This window comes from Embiotoca jacksoni, unplaced genomic scaffold (assembly GCF_022577435.1).
Source record: "Embiotoca jacksoni isolate LCO1_2020_lvr unplaced genomic scaffold, fEmbJac1.0.p SCAF_32, whole genome shotgun sequence".
Taxonomy (NCBI): Eukaryota; Metazoa; Chordata; class Actinopteri; family Embiotocidae; genus Embiotoca; species Embiotoca jacksoni.
This window is the reverse complement of record NW_027185384.1, coordinates 629,655-652,318: the sequence shown is the minus strand read 5'-3', so window position 1 is coordinate 652,318 and position 22,664 is coordinate 629,655. Positions and strand designations below refer to the sequence as shown.

General features: G+C 42.9%; 2 protein-coding genes across 4 annotated transcripts; one reads left to right on the top strand and one right to left on the bottom strand.

Moving 5' to 3' along the window:
- The first annotated feature begins 9 nt into the window (after window positions 1-9).
- Window positions 10-5,878, top strand: foxm1 (forkhead box M1). 3 transcript variants are annotated; one of them, XM_069164869.1, is made up of 9 exons: window positions 12-561; window positions 1,811-2,298; window positions 2,406-2,551; window positions 2,836-3,027; window positions 3,138-3,266; window positions 3,457-3,516; window positions 3,939-3,987; window positions 4,119-4,291; window positions 4,456-5,878. In XM_069164869.1, exons 2-9 carry the CDS (start codon window positions 1,851-1,853, stop codon window positions 5,278-5,280), a joined length of 2,022 nt encoding a protein of 673 aa, XP_069020970.1. In that variant the 5' UTR covers window positions 12-561; window positions 1,811-1,850; the 3' UTR covers window positions 5,281-5,878. The 3 variants fall into 3 exon arrangements, with proteins under 3 accessions (XP_069020972.1, XP_069020970.1, XP_069020971.1); XM_069164870.1 differs by lacking the exon at window positions 12-561 and adding an exon at window positions 1,122-1,218; XM_069164871.1 differs by lacking the exon at window positions 3,457-3,516 and having other exon boundaries at window positions 10-561.
- Window positions 5,879-6,628: 750 nt separating this feature from the next.
- LOC138207560 (cystine/glutamate transporter) lies at window positions 6,629-11,615 on the bottom strand. Its single transcript, XM_069164872.1, has 11 exons — window positions 11,339-11,615; window positions 10,243-10,369; window positions 10,052-10,167; window positions 9,824-9,949; window positions 9,277-9,376; window positions 9,036-9,080; window positions 8,808-8,931; window positions 8,517-8,717; window positions 7,780-7,929; window positions 7,502-7,679; window positions 6,629-7,026 (listed from the first exon to the last, which is right to left on the bottom strand). The coding sequence occupies exons 1-11, from the start codon at window positions 11,565-11,567 to the stop codon at window positions 6,962-6,964; spliced, it is 1,461 nt and encodes a 486-aa protein (XP_069020973.1). The 5' UTR covers window positions 11,568-11,615; the 3' UTR covers window positions 6,629-6,961.
- Window positions 11,616-22,664: the final 11,049 nt, after the last annotated feature.

Here is a 22,664-nt window from a genome sequence, read left to right as displayed (position 1 = left end):
AATTAATCTCGTTCAAATATCTGAACCGTTTCTGTTGCCAGACCCGGACTGATTAGATAACAACTTCCAGCTGTGTACCTTTAAATGTTTGCACTCGTAGCTACTACCCAACTATTATACTCACCTTTGTGTTGTTCTTGACGTAAGACATAATCATCGCTGCAATACAATGACAACATGCATTAAAAGGCCATCCCGTTCTCATTGCACGCTCTTAACTTTTTTCTTTCCTGTCTTCTTACTGTTATTTCCCGGTTTTCACCCTTCTCTTCTGTGATTGGTTGAGTCGTCATCTTTGGTCTTGCCTGTTATTGGTGCATTTTTTTTTTCTCAGTCACGTGATCATAGTGACGGAAGCTGCACCCGCAGCGCCAAAATTCAAAATCGTTTCTCAATCGCCGAGACGGGAATGTAAACAACACAACAAAAAATAAAAGGAGTGTTGCAGACATCACGGATTCTTTGATTTACGATTGACTATAAAAAAAAAAAGCAAGGGTTTCAATTTGTGGCCGCGGTCCAGGCAAGCGAAATCGTCCGAAACGTCGCCGTAACATGAAGGTCTGGCTTTTATTTGTCTTTGCCGTTCGTTACAATAGCGCCATCAGCTAACTAGCCACCTAACTAGCTTAGCTTTAGCATTCCACTTCAGAGGAGCGAGACGTCAGCCGAGAGAAAGTTAGCTCGGCTCGGCAGGTGCGAGACTGTATTTTTTTTATTTTTTTTTATTGAGGCTTAACGAGACAAAGCAGACGTTGCCCTGCTTGCGCTCCACCAAACGGTTATAATTTCAGTCATTTCTAAGCCCGACGCACGTCGTCCTCGTGTGCGTGTCAACTCATTCAAAGCAACGTGGCTTTGTAACATTTCATCGTATATATGCTGTTTTAAGAAGGAGGGGGCTGCCTAGTGGATTATCAACCCCCAACTTTCTCAAGTGTCGTGACGAGTTTGTTATTATTTATTACATGTGAATACGTCGGGTATTAGCGCTGAATGTGCGCCGATTAAAACCAGCGGCAAACTGTTGACATGTAACGACTGTTGTTCCAGAAGTCGCTGGTCGCCTGGCAACATCAGCAACAGTTCAAACTGAACAGCTGTTGAGCTCTCTTCCCCCCCCCCCCACCCCAAAATAAAAAAAACAAAACAAAACAAACGGACACACGGAGGATGTGGACCTGATTTCATCCGGAGGACAGCTCGCTCGTCTCAACAGTGTGTTTCTGACTGCTTTGTGATGTTGTTTTCTTCCTTGTCGATCTAAATTGATTAGCTGTGATTGTTTTTTTTTGTTGTTGTTGTTGGTTTTTTTAATCCAGCCTGGTTTAACTGTTTGACTTGCTCATTTAACGTTTGCAATTTGGCACCCAACTTCATAACTACCTTCTAGCCAGGTCGTTAATCTGCCGGTAAGACAAGTTAGCACGATTAGTTGATATAAAACACTTGGTAGTGATACAAGTGAAATACTTACCCTCTGTTTAACAGGTATTAGACCAATATATGTTGTTCAGTCGCCAATATTTGTTAGGGCTGGGGAATATATCAATATTTTATGACATCATGTCTTGGATTTTGGATATTGAAATATTATGATATGGCATAAATGTTGTCTTTTCCTGGTTTTAAAGGCTGCATTACAGTCAAGTGGTTGCATTGTTTTTTTTTGTTTAACTTACCAGACTGTTAGCAATTCTTTTCATTATTATTATTTATTCATATTGATACAGAGGTATTTGGTCAAAGTTATCATAATATTTACTATTTTTGACAAACCCTAATATTTGTACTTTTCTTTGTGTTTCAGAATACCAGTGAACCTCAAGGGGCTTTTCTATGATTTCACCATGAGACGGAGCCCACGGAGACCCCTGATCCTCAAAAGAAGAAAACTGCCCTTTCAGCAAAATGAAGCGCCAGCCGCTGAATCTCAAAGCCAGTCTGGAGCACCGGGCTCCAAAGATGCGCCGAGATCAGCCGACAGTCAGTGCTTCCCCGACGGTATCCGTATTATGGACCACCCCTCCATGTCTGACACCCAGGTGGTTGTCATTCCCAAAACAGCAGACCTGCAAAGTGTCATCGGGGCCCTCACCGCTAAAGGCAAAGAGTGCGGTGTCCAGGGTCCGAACAAATTCATCCTCCTGAGCGGGAACGTCAGCCGGAACAATGAACCTTCATGTCAGGATGCTGCTGACGGGGAATGCGATTCCACGAGGAGTACAGTCGGACAGCAGAAAGCAGAAACTATACACAACTCTCCGGATGCTAAACCTCTCACTGGAATTAAACCATGTATGAATTTTGGATTTTTTTGTTTTGTTTTGTTTTGTCTCTAATCTTATCTTTAATCCTTCAATTTTTTTTCAAGCAGTAACATCTCTTCCCTTTTTCTTCACTAGTAAATAAGGACGTAAACTGCGGTCCATTAGATGACAGCCTCACCAATATCCAGTGGCTGGGCAAAATGAGCACATGCGCCTTGGAACCAGATCCTGCCAAGCAGATGGCCAACAAGGAGAACCAAAACCCTTCACAGACCCTCCAGGTCAGCTGATCCTTCCTGTCACCTCCTTGTGATTTTTGGCTGTTGATGTGCAAACAGATATTTGTGTGACGGGACTAGTGATCTCAGACACGTCTCAGCATGTCCCCTGAACAGCATTCAGATGACAGAAAGCGGTCGTGTTGCTGGGTTTGAGGGTGAATTGATGACCCGAAGGTTCAATTTAAAGTTTAGATTTTGAGGATAATTGGAAATGTGGATTTTTGTCTCGTACAAGAGTAAATAGTCTGTTTTTATTCAAACTCCTTTCGTGTTTGTGTGTACAGGCACAGAATACACATATGGATGCCGAACCTGCTCAGCAGCCCACATCAGAGAGGCCTCCGTACTCCTACATGGCCATGATCCAGTTTGCGATCAACAGCCGGAGGAACAGGAGGATGACGCTGAAAGAGATTTACATGTGGATAGAGGACCATTTCCCTTATTACAGAGATGTGGCCAAACCAGGATGGAAGGTACATCAACAGCCAATTAAATAATCGTCTAAAGGAAAACCCCGCTTTTGCTTTTGAGTATTAAATGACGAGATGTGGATGAAAGCTCTTTTGCTCGTTTATAATTGCAGAATTCCATCCGCCATAATCTCTCTCTACACGACATGTTCTGCCGCGAGACTTCCCAAGATGGTAAAATCTCTTTCTGGACCATCCGGCCTGAGGCCAATCGATGCCTCACTCTGGATCAGGTGTACAAGGTGAGCACGATGGTGGTGTCACTTTGTGCTGTTTCTGGGATTTTTGGGACGACCATGTTCGTTGACACTTTTACTGCCCTTTTCATGTCCTTGTTTTTTCCATTTGCAGTTTTGTGTGTGCTTTGCGATTCATTTGGGATTTCCTCTCCATGTTTTTATCCCCCCTCTCACTCCGCACCCCTCTCTTTAGCCCGGTTGTGACCCGATGACCGCTCCCGTTCCTGTGCCCATGCTTGTATTTCCTCACCAAGTAAGACTGATTTACGCTCATTTCAGTTCCTGTAGGAACTGTCTTGACCTCGCTGTCAGGCGGCAAGAAAGCTGACAAGGGACCGAAAAGTCAGACGCCTCGTAGTTTCACTTGCGTGCTCTGTCTCGGATCCAAAGAGTGACGCTGCAGCTGGAGGTCTGAAGGTCTAGGCATGTGTTTCTGTTGCAGCAGGGAAGCAGAGAGGATGAAGTCACACTGAAACACAAGTGTGCTTTATGATGAATATGTACACTCATCAGATATATTTTCTCCATAAAGAGTAGGAACAGTCAGAGAAGGTGAAGTAATGGACAGAAGTGACAGGTTGCTGCTGATGTGTTGTCAGGAATGACAGCGCAGTAAGGCTACTGAGGTGGTGTACTCTGACTGTATAAAGTGATGTCACATCTTGTGTTTCATAGCAACAAAAGAGGATGCTCCCCGATGCAAGGAAAACACCAAATGGCTCTGGTGAGTTCAGAGAGATGTAAGGACTTTTTGGTGGAGTTGAATTGGAAGAAAACGCACCTAACTGTTGTATTTAGTTTGAATATTGGTCATTTGGATGCCCTGCTATGAGCTGTTGTCTTTTCTACGTTCAGAGAGAAGAATGAAACCTCTCCTCCCTCGCACGGATTCCTACTTGGTTCCCATCCAGCTCCCCGTCACCTCCTCCGTCTATCTGCCATCCTCGTCCGCCTCCTTTCCCCTCACCTGCTCCCAGCAGAAACACAACACTTCACGTGGAGCCAAGAGAGTCCGCATAGCTCCTAAGGTAAAGACTGTCATGGATAGCAGTTGTTTTATTTTTCTGTTTAAGAAACAAAGTAAAGAAGGTATATTTGTTAGATCTGGCTACGTGATCCGTGTGGGATCCAGGGTATGTAAAACAAAGCGGCCATTACATTTTTTTAAAGGTTGTGGTTGTATGTCTGACAGGTGACACAAAGCGACACCCCAGCTGCAGTTATATGTCCTCAGATGAACACCGAGCTAAAGTCAGAGGTGAAGGAGGAGCCGGTCTGCGTTCCACTTAAATGCGAGACTCCCAAAGCCGCTCCAAAGAGACAGGCCAGCAGCTCTCGGCGCAAACAGCGCTTGGTTCACTCCCTGCACGAGGAGCCCGTCCTCCTCTGCCCCGAGAACACATTGTTTGACTCCGGCGTGGCCTCCGATGCCTCGACATTCCACGACATCCGAGACACCGAGCTCGACGAGCACCGGCCCGAGCAGGACAGCCCCGACCGGGAGTTCTCCTTCAAGACCCCCATAAAAGGCAGCAGCCACCTGACGTCCTCCACCCCCAGCAAGCCCCCTTCTAACGTCGTGCTCGAGCCCTGGAAAGTGACCCCCGTGGGCAAAGGGAGCCAAAATGTTCTGGACTTCAGCCCCATTCGCACACCGGGCGGTCCCGCCGTCACGCCGCGGCACGACTACACCACCTTCAGCTTCAGCAGCACTCCCTTCAAAGACTGGCAGCTGTTCAGCTCCCCCAGAGAGCTGCTGGCGTCCGCTCCCTCCAGAGCGCCCGGACCGACGGAGTCGCCCATCGAGTGCCTCCGACGGAGCAGCTGCTCCAGAGAGCTGCTGCAGGCGGGAGGCGCCACGCCGCCCAACCGCTCCATCACAGAGGGCCTCGTCCTGGACACCATGAACGACAGCCTCAGCAAGATACTGGTGGACATTAGCTTCTCCGGGCTGGATGACGAGGACCTGGGCATGGCCAACATCAGCTGGTCCGAGTTCATTCCTCTGTTTAAGTAGCCCGAGGGCCAAAACACATCACATGACATCTGTCGTTGTTTTTTTTTTAAAAACACTACAGGTGAGAAACGCCACACTGAAACAGCAAAGCAGATGCAAACACACGATCAAACCATCCGACATGCAGCTCAGACAGAGTTTAAATTTCAAAATGATTAGCCTCGTTTTGTTTTGCTTTCTTTTTGGATCTGCTTTGCTTTCTCCTCGATGTTTCTCGCTGCCATGTGGAATAACGTAACATTTGAATTAAAAATGATAGGGACACTTTAACTTTACCATATCAAATTAACAAGCTGCTCACTTGTTGTCCCCTCCAATTGGATGTTTCTGTCCATTTTTGGCTTATTTTTTTGTTGAATTACTGATTGACTGCCTTAGTGTCACTTCCGTTTCTATCTGTAAAATTCTTCCCACGTTTTCTTTGTTTGTTTTATCATTCATCCTGCATTTCAGATTTGTCTGCCTTCTCGATGGAAATGCATGAGTGTATATGCCTGTTGATTTGCACATTTTAATATATGATTTAGCTTTTACACCTGTAAATGGGAAAGAAATTGTTTCGTCCACCTGTGTGCCGGAAGGTTCAGTCGGCCTCGGGAGGGGGGGGGGGGGACTGAATTAGTCTCGTAGATTGTGCTGCATGATTGATAGTAATGAGCAATGACAAAGTATTACAAATAGCACTAACAGCAATAGGATTGTGTCTGTATGTTAATTGTAGAGTTGTGTCCATCACCTGACTTTATAAATCCTCAGCAGTAGTTCTTTAGCGTGCCAGTATCTACTTCCGTGTGTAGCTGCACGGAGGCACATTTTGCATGCAGCGACGACATCTTTGGGAACAAAATACGGATTATTTTGTGTCTGTTTATCACAGATTGTATCTACTGCCTTTTCGTCTTTAAGCGCAAACAGGGAAGTAGTGAGAAATATTTGAGCGGCATTAGAAGCACCATCTTTGGAGAATAGCACGAGGCATGCACCTGCTGTTGAAGGTGTTTGACTTCAATGAGTCTGTCAGGTTTGTTTACGTGTAATTACATGCGAGGTTCATCTGGTGCTGAATGACATGCGAGAGCGACATGCTCCTAACTGTTCTCCGAGGTTGGTGTTTCTACGACTGCACAATAGATCTCAACATGGTGGCTCTTATTAAGTCATGTTTTTGACTTTGATCGGTCTTTAGTCAGTGTAAATAGACGAGGTGCAATTTCTATAATCTGGCATGTGCTACAGTACAGTAAATGTTGAAACCCCTGTACAGTGTATTGTATCTGAAAAACTACATAGCAAGACTGCTTTTGTGTATTTATATTTGAATAAAGGTGAAAATAATTTATAGATGGACTCTGATTCAAAAAGGGCTTTATTGCTTCTTGGTAAAAATATGACTTTTTCAAGAAGTACTTCCTCTACCAGTGAAGATAAGCAACGTATCTGCAGCTAATTTCCTTTTAAAATCCCCTTTTTCTAATTAAGATTCTACAATAAAGTTTCCTCTTTCCAGCAAAGTTGCACTTGTTTCAAGTATTTTCTCTAAACACTATTTTATTATTTCAGTATAAAATGAATTATTCACACACACATAGGTTTAAGCTGCTAAAAAAAAAAGGGTTCTAGAACTTGTCCTGCTGGTATCAACGAAGTCCGATCAGTAGAAAGCGGGGTGTCTGCGGGGTCCTTAGTAGGTCTGGACTTCCTGTTGAGCCACTTCCAGAAGGATCTGCAGCTGCTTGCTGATATAGTCTGGGAATATCAGAGAGAGTGAATTATGCAAGAGTTGAGAAGCTGTTTCATGCTTTTCTGAAGCTTGGTCTGACTCAAACTCTGGGCTCCAGAAGCTGTAAGAGACTGAGGTTGAAATAGTCCAGGATTAATATAACCAACAAACTGCATTGTTTTGATTTTGGAGCACATTTCCAAGAAGGCTTGTGCTTTTATTGTCTGCCTTTGGGTTTAACAAATGCAAAATAATTCCAAGACAATAGGCTCTTTGTCCCGTACTAATTCTAGAGTGAGCGTGTTTCCTTTTAAGTGTTACAAACAAACCTGAGTTTTCATTCTCTCCAAATAGCTGACTTTTCAATTTCACCTCTTCCGCATGGAGTATATTAAAAGTGGAGCTACACATTTCCCTCCATGTTGGATACATGAAATGGCCGGTTGATATATTTCATTGTAAAACTGCAATGACAAATTGGCAGGTATTGGCAGGACTTACCGAAGACGCGTCTCCATTTGTGGGGCAGGCGGAAGCGGTAGATGGTCACATAGTAAACTGGGACCCCGGTCAGCGTGAGAGCGCAGCTTTGCCCCGTGTTCCAGGGGTCCGAGTACAGAGACAGACCCACGATGAAGAAGCACACCACGGTGAAGGTGACTGCGATGGCCAAGGGCACCTTTAGGTTGTCGACCGGAGCAAAGAAAATCAGCAGCTGGTTTAGTTTAGTGTGCAGAAGGAAAAAAAAATGCTCTGCAGTTCAGCACAACATTGCTAACCTTGAAAGGTCTCGGGTGCAGAGGGAAACGATATCGATGGATGAGCATCCCTAAGGTTGCCAAGGCGATGAAGAACCAGCGAGAAAAGGAGGCAAAGTTGATGAGCTGGTAGATCTCTCCATTGATCATCATCACCACCACCAATGGGTACTGGAGACACACAGACAATACAGCTTCAACAACATCATCTTTTGTGACTGTTGATACATTATTAAAGCACCCTTCATCAGTACAATTTCACATAGTATATCAAACAGTAGGGTTCCAGTACCACCACCATAACTAATAACAAAGTTTTAAAACAATATGCTAAATAGTCATATTAATACCGTAAGAAATTTCAGCGTAAGAAATTAAATCAAATATATCGGTTTGCTGCATAACTGATATTTCTGAATATTCATATTTTAATTGAAGCCATAAAGATATGAAATTTGACCTTTTTTAATATTTCAAATATAAAATTCCCAGAATTTAGTTTCTGTCTGTGATTAGATTTTTTTTTTGTGGAAGGCTAAAACTCTCCCCAGACACCCACTTCATAACACAGATAGATTTACTTTTCAATTTAAATGAATGGAATGTTCAATTTAAAGGTATTTCACATTATATTCTTCATGGACTTTTATTTCGAAGGATTTTGTTGCCTCCCCACCATCATCTCCACCTTGTCCCATAAACATAGTTAAAATAATTTGTTTAGATAATGTGATGGAAGTTTTTTTTGTTTTTTTTACCAGGAGCAGCACTGCAGGTAAAGGTGTGTGTCTCCGGATGTGAATCATGGAGAAGATGGGGGGCCAGTGGCCCTCCCTGGCTCCCACAAACAGCATCCTGGGCACCGCAAAGAAGCCGCCGTTCAGCGCTCCGAGGCACGACAAGGCCACAAGAACGGGAATCAAAGAGGACAGTCCCTGAAGGGCACGGTTGGCAAACGTCTACAGAGAAACAGACACCAGATTAGATCAACACTGTGCTGACACATTCCCTCTAATTATTCCTTTTTAATTGTACAATACGGCACTGACCACAGCCACGGCATCCGACAGCAGCAGCTCGGCGGGGGTCATCACGGTGTAGTAGGCCACATTAACGAGCACATAAAAGACTGTCACAGTCACCATGGAGAAGATTATTGCCAGCGGGATGTTTCTAACGAGACGGGACGCACACAGAGACAAAAAGCAGCATTTTAAAGGGAACTTTTTTTTTTTAAATGGATCGACTGGAGAGCAGATGTCACATGCAAAAAATACCTGTTTGGGTTGGTGACCTCTTCTGTGATAAAGTTCAGATAAAACCTAAAGGAAAGAGGAAACGCTTGGACACACAAGCACACAGTTCTGATTGATGTGCGTATTTATCAGCAAATTATCAGATCTCATTGTATTAACATCTGTATTAACGTTAATTGTTTAATATTCAAATATAAATGAAAGCGTTCCATTTGTGGTAAAAAATACACAACAAAATGCTTTTTGTTTTATGCTTGCTTACCAGCCACCGTAGGCATACAGGCCATTATAGAAGGCCAACGGCAACTTATCCAGTGTTAATGACTCAACCTCAAAACCATTCTGGAAATTTTCTGTCTTTCCTGAAAACAGAAAAGGAAGAGAAGCTGAGCTGAACACCGATTGGCTGGACCGGATCAGCACTTCGAAAACCACCTGCCTCTTCACGATCCAGTATCACAGCAAAGCGTGAAATAGACACGCCCGCCACGTTTTGCCATAAACAATCCGTGCACGCTTTTTAGGCGTGAAACTTACACGCACGTAAACGTCACGTGACGATGGGTTATCACAGGTCTTGAGGTCAAGGTTCAAAGGTCTTTTTTTTTTCTGTAACGGGAAGCAAGAGGGGTGGATTGGGGGCATTAATCACAGATTGCCACAGAGCATGATTGGGTTTGAATCCAGGAGGTGATAAGGTTGTTTGTTTGTTGTTGTTGTTGTTGTTTTTCCTAATCCCAAACATGTGCATGTAACAGACATCCAATGTCCAACACAGCAAAACAGGAGTAACATTTAAATTGTCCCACCTTTAGCCAGTGCAATGACACCGGGGATGATGATGAGCACCAGAGCAAACATCTTAATGAAAGTCAAGGTGACCTGAGTGCGAGAGGCCAAGCTCACACTCCAGCAGTTGATTGCCACGACAAACGCTGCGGGGACACAAAGACAAATAACCGGTAAAAGAAATGTTTATGGCTCTCAGGAGCAGCACTGCAGATTTAATAAAAAAGAGGAGGTCTAAAACCACTTACTCACTCCGAGGATACCGACAAGTTTGATCAGCGCCGTGGGAGCCACACAAGGTGCAAAGAATGGCTCCACCACGTAACGGCCGAAAGCCAGGCACACGTAAGAAGCCACAGCTGGTCTGGAGATGGAGAATATGTTCGTTTGGGTACGTGATGGGATTTTGTGAGACAGTTTAACAAAAACATCCCCCTACCTGATGAATAAGAACTCGACCCAGAGTCGTAGGAAAGCGGGTAGGGGCCCCAGGGTCTCCAGTAGATAAGTGTAGTGACCCCCTGATTTTGTAAAACTGGTACCCAGCTCAGCATAACACAGGGCCCCTAACAGAGCAGAGACAGAGCGGACCAGGGATTCAAACAAAAACAAATTTAAAGAGTTTATTGTCCTCAAGTTTACGGACAAAATCAGAGTAGCACTACATGATATGATGGATCAGTAGGTCTTCTTACTTTTGCAAACATTGGCATAATTCATGTCAACGGCTAATGTATGTTAAGATATTGTATGAAACATATCCAGATTTGGATTACATTTCTGTTACTCTTTTTTTCACTTTTGTAATTTTTGTGAAGTCATGGTGATCCGTAGAGTCTTACATGATACAGCCGATATGATTTAATAATACCTTTTATTTGTATAGTGCTACTCAAAGACACTTTACAGGAACACAATACAAGTATAAATCACATATCTTCACAATAAAACCCACTGATGAAAGTAAAACAACATGAAACACAAAATTGTGTAGAAAAATGATCGCGTTTAATGTTGGGTATTTAAAACAATTCATGCAGTAATTGATCAATTGTCTGTTTTACTCCAAAAACAAAACAAATAAACTAGTAAAAATATTTTAAAAAATGATCTCAAAATTATGATTAAGTTGTGAATTTTTAAAGGAAAAAATAGCTTCCATAATTTCAGGAGTCATTTTTTTTTTTTTTTTATTTAAAAAAAGCTTTTCGTTTATTCTCTTGCATCTAACACTTCTTACTTATTTTATTGTTAAATATTATTATTGTCATACTTCTGCCTGATTTAATTTACCTCAGCTTTGTAATATTTTAATCCTGGAAATACCACGTACAACGCTTTGTTTTTGAAAAGTGCTGCATGAATAAAGTTTACGATTATGATATGATTATTATGATTGAATTTTGCCTTTTGTCAATATGCACACGTTGCATCTGATACTTGACACATAAATGCATGAAGAACCCACTTTAAGAAAAGCAGGGTAAGTTTTTGACCGTGACAGCAGAGAGAATCTGTGATATCAACCACCTTACCAAACAGGGAGAGGACGCCACACAGCGCCCACACCACTAGAGACATCCCCACGCTGCCACTGTTCATCAGGACTCCCTTGGGTGCGATGAAGATCCCACTGCCCACCACCGTCCCGATGATGAAGGACACCGCTGGCAGCAGCCCGATCTTCCTCCGAAGGTGCACCACCTCCCCATCCGTCTTCGCCTTTCTGTTATCTTCCTCTTTCTTCATCTGGGTTCCCTCCATTTCCTCCGTGGCTGCGTGGGTCCACAGACTAAAAAGTGCTTGAAGCTGTGGTAGTAAGAAACAACACTTCCCCTCCTCCTCCCCTCCCTCCCCCCCTTCATCAAGCATGTTTTTCTCCCCTCATTGGCTCTCACCCCTGTCCGCCCAGCTTGAGGGGGGAACAAAGCCAGCACTCTTCCAGGCTTCAGCAAGTAATCACAGCAGTTTGGAGGCTCGACACTTTCCTGCATTGTGCCGTTTTGTGTGTGAGCTCTTATGTGTGTGCACAGCTTGGCGGAGGCCTTTTTGGTGCTTCGGGGGGGTGAAAAGGGGTCACAGCGTTGTAGAAGCAGCTGCATCGACTGCAGGAGGGCTGCTTGGAACACAGTGTAACATTTTCATCTTGTGCAGCTCTGTTTTACATATTGGAAGTGTTTTAACTGATTGTTTCAGCTTTCACAAACACACGTGGCTTCAACTGAAGCTGAAACTAAATTTGTGATTTTTTTATGGCAATAATAAACAGGTCTTTAGAAATAGCTCAGTACAACAGAGCAGAAAAAAAATGACAGAGGCCACTTTACTGGATTGTTTTCCTTTATTTCCGCTTAACTGACCGCTGTATGGATGTCAGCTTCACTTCATCGGCAGGAGTTCTGCTTGTTAAAATTCCTCCACACACAGTACATACCGAGGGGTTCCCTTGGCCCAGATTTATGAAGTGTGAATGATTGTATCTGCAGTTAGACCTCCACAGATGTCAAAGGATGATATTTTTTTTTAGCCAAAAAGCACATATTTTAAGATATTGTCAGACTTGTGGAAGAGTATTTTTGGTGTTGTATGGCACTCGTGTCCAGAGTTCAGAATGAACAGTTTTTGTTAGAAGTAGTAGAGAGATGTCGAAATGGGGGGAGGGGGGGGGGTTGTTTGTGAGGAATTAAAATTTTACATGTTGTTGCTTCATGCACACGCAGTTATGACTCAATATTTAATGGGCAGTATGATGGAAGGGTTAGAAAATATATTTCAACATGCAAAAGGGTGTAATTTTTTTTCCAAATCCTGAAGGGGATACATCATGGCCTCAGAGAAGATGCACCAGATGCATATTTCATGCTATCCATGTGCATTGCATTTACCATCTCTCTTACGTTTGACACTTGACATGGCATATTTAGATTAAAAGGAAAACTAAAAAATTTGGCCTTCCATGTAGGCTATATATTTTCTTTTTCCAAAGATTTCACAATATAAATTTGGATTTATGGACCATATTTCAATCTGACTTTCTGCTTTTGTTTAGCTGGTTCAGTGAAAAGATTGTGGTTTTGGACTTTCCACCTTTCTGCTTCTTTTTTTTTTTTTTACCTATCTCTCTATCGTTGCTCAGTCTTCTGTCGACGACGCCCACCTCACCTGTTTCCAATTCCCAATCGGCCTCACCTGATGCTACGCTCGCTAATCAGTCTGCCAATATCTGTTCTCCCGGTCTCTTCACTCAGATGGTCAGACCTTACTGTTGAGGTTGGAAGTCAGGGGGGATCCAAATGCATGACAGGAATGCGAAAGATGTACAAAAACAAATAAATCCAAGCAACAGGAATGTGAGCAGAGTGAAGAACGTTGACGGTCTGACAATCTGAGGCAGAAGAATTTCTTCCCTAGACTCCTCTAATAAACAGCAGGCTTAGCGTTTGCCAAAGTCCTCACACTCACTCTACATACTAACACCAAATACTTTATTCACAGTGAGTTTATCACATAGCTTCAATGAAGATTTAAAAATAAGTTGCAGATATCAAACAGCCTGAAAGCTAAATCTGATTCAATGGATAAAAATAGGATTATTACAGAGTAGGATTCATGTCATTGAAAAACTCTGAAGATGTAGTAAGACCGTTAAACGACATTAAACATGTTGTATGTTTGTGTTATGTCCAGTGAAATCACAGCTGTTTACTCTCCTGTTTTTCTCCCTGTGGCCAGTAGATGGAGCTAAACTTCTTGCTAAATGTTGCTCTACACTACACGGATCTACCAGAAGATGACGATCTAATCTCACACTCGAGGTTTACTGTCTATCACTGAGATTCAGGGCTCTCATTTACCTGGATTTTCATTTGAAAGTACTTTCAGGAACAAAAGGCAGCAGTTCAATCCATATAAAAACTGAAATGTGTCTCATTACATCACTGCTGGCTAACTTTAGTTCTGTGCTTCTCTGAGTTGTGGCTCCTGCAGTGGAAGGAAAAAGGCTATAATTATAATTCTCTCCCTGGTATGGCCTGGAGACGCCTTGAGCATCACAGTGTGAAATCCCATGGGTAGGTCTGAGTTTAGCCCCTCTCTCTCTGCGGGTGAACCTGCTGAAAACCGCAGTGGGAGACGGGCTCTCGTCTCCCACTGCGGTTTTCCACCTGACCTCCCAGCATCCCCGCCCAGTCAAGCAAGGGGCCAAAGCAGCTTCCGTCCCGAACCATTTCTCCCATAGGCTCATCTCACATGGAGCAGAATACAAAGGGAATGTGCCCCGACCTTTCCCATGAGCCATTCACACAAGGGAGCTTTTTTTTTCTTTCTTTCAATCAAGAGATCAACAGCTGTTACAGTAAAGTTTAAAGATGTAAAATTGCAAAAGGAGTTTCACAGTTTCCGTCCTCCCTCAGTGGACATCCCTATATAACAAAACAAACGCACCAATTGATATTACCCCCCCCCCCCAAGGTAAACAAGGGAGAGAGAAGTTGTTCTGCCCTCATGGAAACGTCGCCCTTGGCAACCAGCTGAGGTTGCATGCATGGGACAAGTTCTTGGCTGTTTGAATCCCCCAAATACAATCCCTATTATCACGTGATATCCGTGTCTGTGTGTGTGCGTACATCTGTCCAGGGAATGAATTAACCTTGACACACAGATGCACACATGCACCATACTATACATATGAGTGTGGTGAACAGGCATGCACACAAACAGAACTCGTGGGATTTCACTGATGCGGAAACACCCAGAAATAGATGCTCACACGCAGGTGAGACTATTTTTGTGGAATCAAACATGAAAAGTGACTTTACTGAAGAAGATTAAAGGGTGTGGTTGAGACTTCCTGCAGGAGGGGAAAGACAACAGAAGGACAAATTTAATGAGTTTTTTTTTTTTTTACCTTGGTTTCTCTTGTCTTATTTTGATATGTGCGAGTCAGCCATCACCACTTAGCGTTCTGCAGCACGACACAAACAGTTATAGATTTCCACATCTCTAGAAATCGCTACAAAAAAAATATGTTTAAGTTCATTGTCAATGTGGGGAAACAGCAATTGAGTAAACAGTGAAAATGCATCTGCTGATGAAGATCATGTAACATAATTGAAAGCCAAACAGAGCTGATGTTAATCTTTTTGCCCAGCTATATATTTTTTACGGTGTGTTTTAGTTCAGCGTTTGCATCATTTATTCTGACAATTTCTAGGCAGCATTTAGGTGTTTATGGTTGCTGCTGGAGTATTTCTGCTTGTAGTTGTGGGGTAATCTGGGATTCAGGGTGGTAATATGAGTGCATCATGTCGCAATAATGGTTGCTGAAATAATGAGGATCTTAATATTTGACACATGTCTCTTCTAACGGTAGGGCCTTGAGATCAGGTGGTAAATACGACCCTATAAGTAACCTTATGGAAAATGACTTGTTTGCTCTCTGGAAGTATTTGCGTGTAAGAAAATGTTCCCTTGAATCATTTTTCTCCATTCATCAATACCAAAAAATAAACTTTCATGACTTTAATTTTATGTCCAACAAAATCTCAAAGTGGGATTTGAAATTGTCGGCGCTCAGAGTCACGGATGCTGGTTTTTAGCATTCTGGTCACACCTGACAGTCCATCCATCTCTGCTGACACTGGCACACCTCACGTCTAATGTTTCAAATATGAACGGTGCAGCATGTGTCAAACACGATCATTTCACTAGATACGTGCATTACACATGATGGATGGTACGATGTGGATGAAACCAAACGACAGGTTGCAGAAGAGTGACATTTGATTAAGTGGTTTACGGTGCATTCTCAAATTATAGCCCAGAGAGGAAGACATACAGAGACAGAGGTGAAGAAATGTATGTGTGTGTGTGTGTGTGTGTGTGTGTGTGTGTGTGTGTGTGTGTGTGTGTGTGTGTGTGTGTGTGTGTGTGTGTGTGTGTGTGTGTGTGTGTGCGTGTGTGCGTGTGTGCGTGTGTATATGTATGTGTTGCTCAAGGCTGCATTTTGTGCTGCTTCAATTCAAATTTGATGGCATTGCTTCTTCTTTTTTAGCCTGCACACAAACAAGAAAGCCTGCGATTCAAAGCCTTTCCTGGGATTTTGAGGTCTTCCCAGGATCTGAAGTGTAAATAAACACCACTGGCTCTGTAGCTGGCTGATACAGACCCTCACTGTCCAGAAGCCAAGACGCAAAGAAAGAATCCAGGTTTTTTTTAGTTTTTTTTTTATAATAAAAGAACAATACATCATCCTGGTCTGACTCACAGGCTCCCAGAAGTAAATCTCTCTCCTCCGTCTCCTGCTTTAAACTCTTCTTTTTTTTTTTTTTGTATCATCCTCTATTCATCTCTCCCTTTTACAGCCTTACTCAGACACATCCTGTGTGTTTCATGTCCTGGATAGACATTTATCTTTGTGATCTTGTCCAGTAACGATAGAAAGTGTGTGTGTGTGTGTGTGTGTGTGTATGTGTATCTTGTCCAGTAAATTTGCTTTGTGTGTATGCATATTGAAGATTGTGCCATTTGTTAACTGACAGCTAACATTTTTCCTGCCACATAATGCAGTGACACATCAGGATGGAATTGATGGAGCTATAAAATCTGGGAATTTTTTTTGCCAAAAATCACGATTCTTTCAGCATGCGTGAAATAGACATGCCCATCCACTACAGCGAGACGTGAGATAGCTACACGTAGGGCTGCCTAGGCGTGACAGTTACACATTTTCCTGTAGTTTTTGAGAAAACCAACTGCAAAACAAAACTATAAACAAACACATGGTTGGGGTAAGAAAATAAAAAAACAACAACTCAAAAACATCTTTGTTACCTCCTGGATTAGAACCTCATTGTCCTGCTGACACTGGGTTCGCCCGTGTGTCTCATATAGTACAGTCATAGTTCTGTTAGTGTACGTAAGGTAAAACCCTCTTAATTATGATGACACCCGCTGTAACTTTATTTGGAATACATTAAAAAAAGAATTGACCTTTTTTGTCTTTATTATGTTGCAGAGATGCATCCGTAAATCACTCCACAACCACCGTGAAGAATGTGATTAAAGTTCACTGTAATGACTGTTAATCACAAATAATGAATACAAACAACAATTTATCATTTTCACAATGCAACGGCTGGCGCTGACCAAAGTAATTTCTTATGAACCATGCACCATCAATTATGGATGTAACGTCTAAATGTTTGCACTGTTTTGAATCATATCAGCACTTTTAGCTTATATTAGTGTCATCAGTCATTACAATGAACGCTTGACAACACACTATGACTTACTTGTAGTTAATTAATCTAAACCAGCTTTCAAATGGGATGTTCATGAGTATGAAATAGAAATGAATGCTGTACAAAGCAGCCCTCTGAATTGTTCAGGGCTTAAAATCACACGATCTTCATCAGCTGCTGCGGCCAACATGCTTGAGGAATCATCAAAGTGCTGTCCATGAAATCCCTCCAAACATCCATGTCATCATCTTCATTTGCAGGGAAGGCCATCCATTCATGAAGACCATGTCATATGAGTGAAAACTCTTTTTCCTGAAGTCAGAAATCAGTACAGAATTTCACCATTTGGCTTTGAAATACCCCAAATAATGTACAGATCTGCAGAAACTGTTTTCAATCTGCTGAGGACCATTATGACCTTTAAATTCAGCCTTTGTTCATTATTACTTTATTTTCTTTGTATTCTTAATGTGCATAGAATATGACTTCGCTTTGATATTTCTTTGTGACCGTGCCATGTAAAATGTTCCTCGTTTTATTTGGGTTCCTTTTACATATGAAGAAAACTTACATCCTCCACATTATTTCTCAGGGGACGACTTTATGAATTTACAAGAGCATTAAAAGCAGCAATGAACCCGCAGCGTCCGTTTCATTGCAACACATTAAATTGCTCATCAAAGCTAATTCTCATTCAACGGATATTGATTCGGTCTGAGTAACACTGTAATTACGATGTATTACTTTCACTGCCATGGACTACGTGGCACAGAGACTGTAAAACACTATAATAAAAATTGACTCGCAGTGCTTTGATAAGCTGTTTGTTCACAGAGAGGATGGATAAAATCCGGCCGTGCAAACAAACTCAAAACTTTGTTCAGGCTTCTATCTTTTTACACAGAAGCAGTTTCCATTTCTGTTCATACAGTTTTATCCACTTTGTGACTGTCTCACCCGGGAGCTGATTCATTTCAAGAATACAAAGTGAGATGGACCAAAGACCGTGAAATCTCTTTTGGATCTGGCATCTTTAGTGTCACTCTTTTGCATTGCATGTACCAGAGTTCATTTGCCAGTTAAACAGCAGAGAGGAGTGAACCTGAGAGGAGCAGAAGTGATGGAGGAAGAGGTCTGAAGTGTAAAGGGCCAGACCTGATAATTATTTTGACTGCTGTGACCACTGACAGACAACCTGGGTCCACAGTCAATCATTCATCACTCACAAACATAGACAATATATAAAAGTGGACGTAGCTTCGGGCCTGAAAAATGAGGCAGACAAGGAAGTGCCTTAAACTGCAATACCACCGAGGGCCTCTAGGGTTTCACTCCAAAAAGCTTCCAGCTCCATAGAGTCCCATTCAACTTCTCTAATAAAATACAAAGTCAATATGTTTTTTCCACAAGTTCTTATGATGTAGTTAGCTAAAGTCGATCCTTTGTGTTTGTTTTCTGGCAATCCATCTGAAAATAATCTGTCATTAATTCAAAAATAGGCCTCAAAAAGATGTGTTTTTGGGGGCGTATCTGTTTGATTGACAGGCCTGTGGTGCAGTCAGGTTTCCACTGTAAGTGGGCGGGACGTAATATCGCCGGGTTTCCAATCAGATCAGTCAGATCCACCGCTTGCTCCCCCCCAGCTCGTCCAAATATGGTCACTTCTGGCTCCAAACAGCTCCAAACTAGCAAGATGGCGGCGGCCAAAATCCGAACCCGAGGCTTCGTTACGGCCGTTCATAAACCAGAACTGGAAGCAGGAAGATTTGTTGGTATTTCAAGCTGGAGTTCAATCCTCTATTTAATTTTCCTCTAACATTTGCCTTAATGATGTAAATGCCGCTTCCTTCAGTATCATTTAACTGCGATACATAAAGAAACACTGAGGTAATTCATTTAAACATCAAGTTTAAGCACGTCTGAAAACCACAGAATCAAATTACATAACACTGTGTCTGGATTTCTGCTGATTTTCCCTGCTGCATACATTAAAAATAAAAGCCACACTGATGCACTGGAGTGGTTGTAACCATTTTACAGCGGGTACATGTCCAGTATGTGGTTTGGTGATAAATGCCCACTCGGAGGTGCGTGTGAAGAGCCGAGACACCGTATATATGTCAGAAACGTCTATGGCTAGATGGTGGCTGTTATATGTGCAAACATGATATAATGCGTTTCAGGGAGCTATAAAACATATCAGGTCCGTTCAACCTTGCAAATACTAAAGGCAGCACAAGTGTGACAAACAACTTAAAAAAAAAAACAGGATCAGAGTTGCTTACATGAAGTGAAAACCTTCTTTGAAACCTTTTTGTGCCTTAAACTTTACGAATAATTACACTAAAAGCCTAGAGGATCCTGACCTTTGACCTCAGAGACAATTAATTATCGTGTCATTCTGAAAAGTTGGGCTTCAGGAATAAAAGAGGTCACCATGCTGATGGGGCTTTTTTTTTTTTTTTTTGTCGCATAAAGTTACAAGTTATAAAACTTTTCCCTTTTTGGTCTAACGAGCTGACGAATAAAACTGACTCCACGCCGCACAGAGCAGCACAACGATGTCCCGCCCGAAGAAGGACTGATCTATGAGCCGCCCCGTTGCGGAGGCGGATGCATGAGAGCGCTCTTATCGCGTTCATCTGGAATGCAGCAGACACAGCAGATCACATCGATGGACGACGATTGCGGTACATCTCTGTCTGTCTCTCTCTCTGTCTCTCTCTCTCCGGCTCAGAGGGAGAGAACAACCTCCACTGGAACTGTCTGCTCTATTAGTGCTCATGACCGGCCTCATCTACCCAGGTAGATCACACAGGCCGGCGCTGCTGGAGATGGGCTGCCGCTGAGAGAGAGAGAGACGGAGAAGGAGAGGCAGTCTGGAGAGTTTTGGCTCCCGTGAATGTATCCCTCAAGACAGGGATGGTTCTTTCGCGCCGAATTGGATCCAGATAACACGCTGAACACAGTGTTCAGAATCTCAATGGGCTGACACCTTTTTAAAGACCTTTTCTTTTGCAAAAATCGACCCTGACACCTCCTGAGAAAAGCTCATTTAATGGGAGGAAATTAACCGATTGCTTTCGCATGATCAAAGCCAAAATTTTCTCATGAGATTTTAGTTACAGACAAGATGTTGCCCTTTTCAAACCAACCACTATATTGGTAAATGTGAATGTTATGAGATTTCATGTCCTTATGTGTCCTTGTGTTACCTCTATCTTTAGTTCAATGGCCTCGTTGTCTTGGCCCTCCATGTAAGGTACTTTGTTTTGTCAAAAAAACACAACCCTGTATCTCGGCAAAGCTTGAAATAGACATGTCGGTCCACTACAGCGAAACGTGAGATAGCCACGCTTTGAGCTGTCTATGCGTGGAAGTTACACGTTTTGTAAGCGTGAAACTTGCAAGCACAGAAATGTCACGTCGCAAAGGAACATGTGACCAAGGTACCGCAAGAGATATACTGAGACCAAGTACAAAGGACATTTTTCAGTCAGTAGAGTTGTCCCGGTGTGGGACGATGAGGTATGAACCCAGAAGGTGACAATGTTATTCTTCAGGTTTTGTTTTTAGTTTCCTAACCCCCAAACCATGTTTTTTGTCACTTTATTGAATGTTCCTGTAAATCGCGTGGCTCGAAGCATGCAGTCGGTTTCATTTTCGTCCAACAAACGTGTAACTTTCATGCTTACACAGCACCAAGCGTAGCTATCTCACGTTTTTGCTGTAGTGGAGGGGCGTGTCTATGTCACGCTTTTCCGTGATACCGGTGTTGCAAAAACACACACACGTGCAGAAATAGGTGATTTTCTGTGAAATGTCATCGAAATAATTGCTTGGATAAACCAAACGACTGCAGACAGTAGACATCGTTTTCTGCAGGACTGCTTTGTGAAATCCTGCATCCTGTTTTCTGCTTACGGAGATCAATTTCACCAACCTCAAAGTTTGCTCCCTCCAGGCTTTGTATTCCTCTCAGTTCACACAGGCCCCCCCACATATTGCTGGACAGCTTGTGGAGGAACTTGCCCGTCAGGCCGCGTTGGCAGGGATACAGCTGTGATGTGAGTCTGATGGGTGATTGACTGTGGCACTTTATTACCTAAAGGGGTGTGTTCCGCTCATCTCACTGTGCTCAATCAATGTAAATCTGTCCAGCGGGGGATTTTATGTCCTACACGATGAAGCGCTTTGCTTTACTGCATTAATTTGACAAGGCTGTGATGTAATCAGCGGCACCATTTCCACTCATCGCCAAGACTAATATGTAAGACGTAATTCATTCAAAACAGTGCAATTTGTTCAGTCTGTCGATGGCTTTGTTGGCTTTTATTGCTTTGTGTTTCCTGGTTTAAATTTAACAATCTTTCTTTTTCTTTTCTTTTTTTTTTTTGCCCCCCTCGCATGTGTTGAATTAATCTCAGTTCATCAGACCCACCACAGTGCTGTGCCAGTGTACTCTGCTCCAGAAAAAAAAAAAAGCTGGCTGGCCAAATGCTTTATCTGAGAACCAGTTGCTAGGAGACAGCTCCTCCCTGGCCAGTGGATGTCTGAGTAGACCATTGTAAAAGTGTGGGTTTGTGTGTGCGTGCGTGTGTGTGTGTGTGTGTGTGTGTGTGTGTGTGTGTGTGTGTGTGTGTGTGTGTGTGTGTGTGTGTGTGTGTGAGAGAGAGAGAGTATGTAACAATAAAACAGACTTGGTTTATATACAAGTACTTTATACTGTAAACCCCTTTTTGTATAAATATTATTTATCGATCATTTTCAGTATTTCATTTCCGCTTTTATTTTGGTGACTCATTCTCCGTCTCGTTTCAGAAGTCTTCACTTCCTGCCCTCGTGTGTTTCCCGTCTGTGATTGCATCGCCCCACCCTGATTATGTGCACCTTCATCCAAATGTCTGCCCGCCCTCGTGTATATAATCTGTGAGCTTCATCCCCTGTAAGTTTTTCAGTTTTTTCGTTCCTTGTTTGCTTTCAGTTTTTTTTAACTATTGCTTTCTCTAATGAGTCTGGCATTTTGGCCGTCTCGGTTTTCGGAGCCAATATCTTTAATTCCGGAATTATTTTCAGAAGGGCCACCATACATAAATCCCATCGCTTGCGTGTCTCTGTGAGCTTGTACACACTTTCCTCTATCGCCACGCTGTGGTGTGAAGTGGAGGTTTACTCTATCTGCTGGCTTAACTGCAGTCAAAAGCTCTTCCTGCAGTTTTCTTGGTCTGAAGTCAACTCGCCCAAAGAGTGCATTTGGGCAGTAGGGGAAGATGCACAAGTGGGCTGTTGTTGTCGTCATGTATGCGACCTCTCGATTCAGTCGTCACCCTGCAAAGACACTGTTTCCCAACACCACCCTTCTGCTGTGGTTCGCTGGTAATTCAACTTATATGTTTTTCTGTGTTTCCTTGCATTTCTTTACCACGGTTTTACTGCTGTGTGGCTCGCACAGTGGAGATCGAATGACATCCAACCACGTTAGAGCTAGACGGGACAATTGATCTTCGAGCGTGGTGTGCAGTATAGATCATATTTATTAACACCATATTCCCACCGCAGCCCCTTATCTTGATCACACTGACGGGCGACAGGGGCTGAATCATTTTTTACGTGGACGAGA

What these genes read in the sequence shown, in the direction of transcription:
- foxm1 (XM_069164869.1), top strand. Translation starts at nt 1,851, where the DNA reads ATGAGACGGAGCCCACGGAGACCCCTGATCCTCAAAAGAAGAAAACTG. An exon ending in TGCTTGTATTTCCTCACCAA is followed by an intron (nt 3,517 to 3,938) that starts GTAAGACTGATT and finishes TGTGTTTCATAG; the next exon opens with CAACAAAAGAGGATGCTCCC. An exon ending in GAGTCCGCATAGCTCCTAAG is followed by an intron (nt 4,292 to 4,455) that starts GTAAAGACTGTC and finishes TATGTCTGACAG; the next exon opens with GTGACACAAAGCGACACCCC.
- LOC138207560 (XM_069164872.1), bottom strand. Translation starts at nt 11,567, where the DNA reads ATGGAGGGAACCCAGATGAAGAAAGAGGAAGATAACAGAAAGGCGAAG. An exon ending in TGTCGGTATCCTCGGAGTGA is followed by an intron (nt 9,950 to 10,051) that starts GTAAGTGGTTTT and finishes GTGTCCCCGCAG; the next exon opens with CGTTTGTCGTGGCAATCAAC. An exon ending in CAAATGGAGACGCGTCTTCG is followed by an intron (nt 7,027 to 7,501) that starts GTAAGTCCTGCC and finishes TGATATTCCCAG; the next exon opens with ACTATATCAGCAAGCAGCTG.